Source organism: Micromesistius poutassou (assembly GCF_964030765.1).
Source record: "Micromesistius poutassou genome assembly, chromosome: 8".
Classification (NCBI taxonomy): domain Eukaryota; kingdom Metazoa; phylum Chordata; class Actinopteri; order Gadiformes; family Gadidae; genus Micromesistius; species Micromesistius poutassou.
Genome location: NC_140278.1, coordinates 1,137,134 through 1,142,233, shown reverse-complemented (window position 1 = coordinate 1,142,233; position 5,100 = coordinate 1,137,134). Strand labels below are relative to the sequence as shown.

The following is a 5,100-nucleotide window of genomic DNA, read 5'->3' as shown; positions in this document are numbered from 1 at the left end:
CCGTGTCTGTGCTTCTCTCTCTAGTGCGGCTTCTTTGATCGAGCGCGACCTCCGGTTGATGATGACATCAGCGACCGGGAGCAGCTCACATCTGACCAATCAGCAGATGCCTGAGACTAGAGCTCCTGATTGGACGACTGGACCATGGGGTGTTTTTACTTTTTTTTTTGACAAACTTGAGTCAGGGGTCTGCAGGTGGATCCAGACGTCCTGGAGTTCCTCACCCTCCATATGTAGAACTCCTCCCTCCTCCAACCCCACCACTGTCTGCACAAAACCAAGGACTGAGTAGAGACAGAGTAGAGACAGAGTAGAGACAGAGTAGAGACGGCCGCCCCAGACGACCTGACACCCAGGGGTCCAAGCAGATCCGTCTGGAGCCAGGCTCTCTGTGGAGATGAAGGCGTGTGTAGCAGCAGACTGTGTGCTCATTGATTCTCCAGACTACAATGAGGAGGAGCGCCGTGGAGGATGCGGCCGCAGTGGAGACAGAAGAGACATTGTTCCAGACGCAGCGCGTACACACCAGTTGAAGGTTTGATTGTACTTTTGGTTTTTTGCTTTGTGTGCCTACAAAAGTGAGTAACAAAGGTCTGTGCAGGGGGGAATTGTGTGTGTGTGTGTGTGTGTGTGTGTGTGTGTGTGTGCGCGCTCGTGTGTGTGTGTGTGTGTGTGTGTGTGTGTGTGTGTGTGTGTGTGTGTGTGTGTGTGTGTGCGTGTACACGTGTCCATGATTTCTTCAGTCTGTTTAAATATAATCTCATTGTAATTGAATTAGTTGTACTTGACCATAAAATGATATCTACACAGACACAAGCACGGGATATAAGTATATTTATGAAAGTATGTGCAATATTTGAAGGTTGCGTGATACTGAAGCTTGTTTACACTGGCATTTTTTTTATTAGAGCTTAATGTTTCCATTCTTTCTGTATATAAGTGATTGAACGATATTATGTTAGGCAACATTGCTGCAAGATTAATTGAATTCAAATTAAAATCGACCCTGACTTACTTTTGGTAAAGAGATGTAAAGATATGAAACATGAAGAAATTGATTTGCAATAAGTTGCCATTATTAGAGTAGCCCACATCGCCAGCAAAGAGCTCACTTGATCTTGCTTCACATTTTAGTATGTGCACATATTGTGAATATAGGTCAGTCTATAGGCACAATATCCTTTATGTATAGCTTTTAAATAATTCATAATGTTTGTAAATACTTAACCTAATCTGTGTGTCGAATATTTGGATGGTTGGAAATAAAGTGCCCTTTGAATACCAACGCTTCAATGTGGATAATGAACGGAGTCCCACTTCACGTCACCGGCTATCTCTTCAGTGTAAATATATATGTGTATATTCTGCCACCTACTGGTGCAAGTACGAAAGTGCTTCACCACTGCAATGACTCCGAGAAAGCTGCCTACAAGCAACGTAAATGCAGTAGAGCCGCGCTCCATGAGTGACCAACGACGTGGCTGGCTTGGTCGCTCAAAGTCTCTGGGCGGTCGTTAATCAGTTCATTTGCATGTTATTAACGGTTTTTGCAGTTGAAGTACCAGAAAGCCATGCTCTCTGGCGAAAGCTACAACTCTTTATTGCTAATATTATTTTAATATTTTTCTATTGAAGTACAATTTAAAATGATGTAGCCTAATCGTTGCTTTATCAGTATCAATAAAATCTATTAGTTGCAATTTGCGGCATATTCAAATAATGTATTTTATATATTATATATAGCCTATTTATTTTGTTAAATGTCATAAGCCTAATAAGATACATTATGTACAAAGTTCTCAGTTATATATAGAGTACTATAGTTTAATATCAGTGTAACAGATGCCAAATAAATTATAATTAAATGCCCTCAGTCAGATTTATTTTTACTCTTTAGTCAAACTTATTGATGCAATCGACCTCTTTCATTCTAACATTTGAGTATGATTTAGTACGATAGTATGATAATTATAGGACGTAATGACGGGCTGCGACGCCTGGCTGGTGTCGACTGGCTGCGGCCACAGCCACGGCTGGCCGCTGGCCTCTGGCAGGCTGCTGGCTCTGGCAGGCTGCTGGCTCTGGCAGGCTGCTGGCTCTGGCAGGCTGCTGGCTCTGGCAGGCTGACCGACTAGGTCGCAACCATAAAAGAGTCGCAACCCTTTTGGCGGCAACCAACCAGAGGTAGGGGCCTACGGCTGAATGAGAGACCTGGGGCTGTGGCGGCCAGCCGCTGCTGTCACAACCAAAAGCCTGTTATCGTGTTATCAGTTAACATGTTATCAGTTAACGTCTCATTGAACAGAATAAATATACGTGCGTCAGTATAATAAAACAATCACATATAGCTTAGATATTGATAGACAGGGTTTTTTATAATAGGTATATAAATAAATAGGCCTAATCGGTCTATCTATCTATATTTAATTAATTTTAAATTAACTTTGTAATACAGTGATGGGTAGGCCTACGAATTTATATTGATTATATTGTATAGCCTATAGGTTTGTTAAATGGCTAATAAAATATCCTATGAAGAAAGTAACAGTGACTTATACTGACGCACATATATTTATTCTGTTCACTGAGATGTTAACTGATAACATGTTAACTGATAACATGATAACTGATAACATGTTAACTGATAACATGATAACTGATAACATGTTAACTGATAACATGATAACAGGCTTTTGGTTGTGACAGCAGCGGCGGCCGGCGGCCAGCCGTGGCTGTGGCCGCAGCCAGTCGACACCAGCCAGGCGTCGCAGCCCGTCATTACGTCCTATCATGGGCGTCACCATAATATAATCGGGGGGGGACACGTCCCCCCCACTCTTGAAAAAAAGTTGTTTTGACCCCCCCACATTTGCCATCAAAAATATTAGTGCATGACTGGTCTACTAGTCCAGCGTTCTTTCCATCGCTTCACAATCAAATCCGTTCCACTTTATCAGTAGGGGGAATACCCATATAATTAGAAATCCACTCCGTGTTTTCCTGTTTTTTAACACACAAAGCAGCATCACGCACGCATTAAAAACACGCACCGAAGCCGACTGTTGAGACTGAGAGTCGGATCAACAACAGCGACATGGACATAAGGACTTTTTTTTCGAAGAAGAGGAAAGTAAGTCAGAGTTGCTTTCTATATATATACATATATAGATATATCTATATATATATATCTATATATATACATATAGAAAGACAGCGATATATTTAAGCAATAGATCACGACAGGCTGTGGTATGTTCTCATTATACCACAGTTAAGGGGCGTTGTCCGTCCCTCCGCTGCGCGTCGGGACGGCGACCCCCTTAACTGGTATAATGAACGTATACCACTGACTGAAGTGATCTATTGCTTTTATAAAACGGTTACGTGAGTATGGCGAAATGAAAGTCATAGACACCCTCAATTTTGAAAAATCTAGAAAGTCGGAAAAGCATTTTTTTAACGAATACAAAAAAGTAGTCCCTCCTGGCAGCCGGCAAAGTGTACGGCGGTTGCTATGCAACACACTGTAGCGTCCTTCAGAGAGTAGGCTAGAGACGGTAGCTCGGTTCGCCGGCAATTTAGCCTACTATCGAGTTCACTCACCGTGTGCCTATTGCTTTACAATATTTCCACCATATACATCAATCAACATGTTTTTAGGCTTCAGTGAACTATGCTATTGCTTTTATATATAAATAAACAACAGTTCAAGTTAGGCGCGGAGTGATACTGAACTCTGTAAACTGAACGGGCATCATAGCTGTGTGTATACGCTCATTATACAACAGTTGGGAAGCAATCAGATCGCTTGATTTAAGCCACCCGTTTTATAATCCATAATATCCAAACGAAATTTCAATAGCATTTATATTTATTCAGAATCACAGTTTAAGTTTCGGGTTCTCTTCAGTTGATCAAGCCGTCCGCCCAGCCTCTGACAGTTACACATCGTAGGCCTAACTAAATCAATTCTCAATCGTTTACCTTCGTTCAAAAAATGTCACAAATCTACAGACTTGTATATCCCATAATATCCAAACGAAATTTCGATAGCATTTATATTTATTCAGAATCACAGTCTAACAGATTCCTTTTCAGTTGACTTCACGTTGACGCTCGAGCGAGGGGACGTTCAGCAGTGTTGCCAGATTGGGCTGTTTTTGAGGATCAGACAGTGTTGCCAGATTGGCCTACCTTTTGAGGACGTTCAGATAGTGTTGCCAGATAGGGCTACTTTTTGAGGACGTTCAGCAGTGTTGCCAGATTTAACAGCCATTCCATTACTGAAAAGTTGATTGTATTTCTGTTAAAATTTTCTACTAGAGAAAATCTATATGAAAGAATGCTCAATGCATCTCCATGTCTCCTGATATAGGTGGTTGAGATTGAGAGTGAGGCAGGGACAGCATGCAGGGGCAGTGGAGACAGCTCTGTTGCTGAGGTGAGTGCTGAAAGGTGACAGGCAGTCTTTTCCTGCATAGAGTAGGTTAGTGCTTGCTCCATAGCCCGAAACAAGTTTAATTTCTAAAAATCTGACACAAACAAACAAACAAAAACTTTGGGTTTGATTAAGGTGACCAAAACCACTAATGAGAGTTGGCCCATAATAACATGAAACATGACATTTGTAATGCATTGATGTGTAATGCCAATTTATGGACTGTTGTAAGGCCATTATCAATATGAAAGAATGCTCAATGCATCTCCATGTCTCCTGATATAGGTAGTTGAGATTGAGAGTGAGGCAGGGGCAGCATGCAGGGGCAGTGGAGACAGCTCTGTTGTTGAGGTGAGTGCTGAAAGGTGACAGGTAGTTAAGGAAAATTTCACATTGCTTATTGGGAGTTTAGTATTTTCAAAATCTTTAATGTCCAGTGCCCCAGTATAACAACTATTGCAAAGGCATAATCTAACATGCCTTAAGTTTACTGTGAAATTATGAAAATGAAATGAAATGAATAGACAATTTCATTCTTATTTTAATTTCTAGGAACAAGAGACATTAGATGAGGGAGATTTTGAGAGCGAAGAGAGAGAGACCCATTCTGATGGAGATGCAAGAGAGAGGGATGTTGAAAGAGATGAGGGTGAGAGGAGCCA

The 5,100-nt window shown here is 41.5% G+C and overlaps 1 protein-coding gene across 1 annotated transcript in view; it reads left to right on the top strand.

Moving 5' to 3' along the window:
- Positions 1-1,283, top strand: part of itga8 (integrin, alpha 8) — a gene marked incomplete at its 5' end in the record, with an annotated part of 8,297 nt that extends 7,014 nt beyond the window's left edge. Inside the window, one exon of the mRNA XM_084471839.1 lies at positions 25-1,283. Coding sequence (XP_084327965.1) covers positions 25-114 — 90 coding nt within the window. The 3' untranslated portion in view covers positions 115-1,283. The remainder of the gene's footprint in view (positions 1-24) is intronic.
- Positions 1,284-5,100: the final 3,817 nt, after the last annotated feature.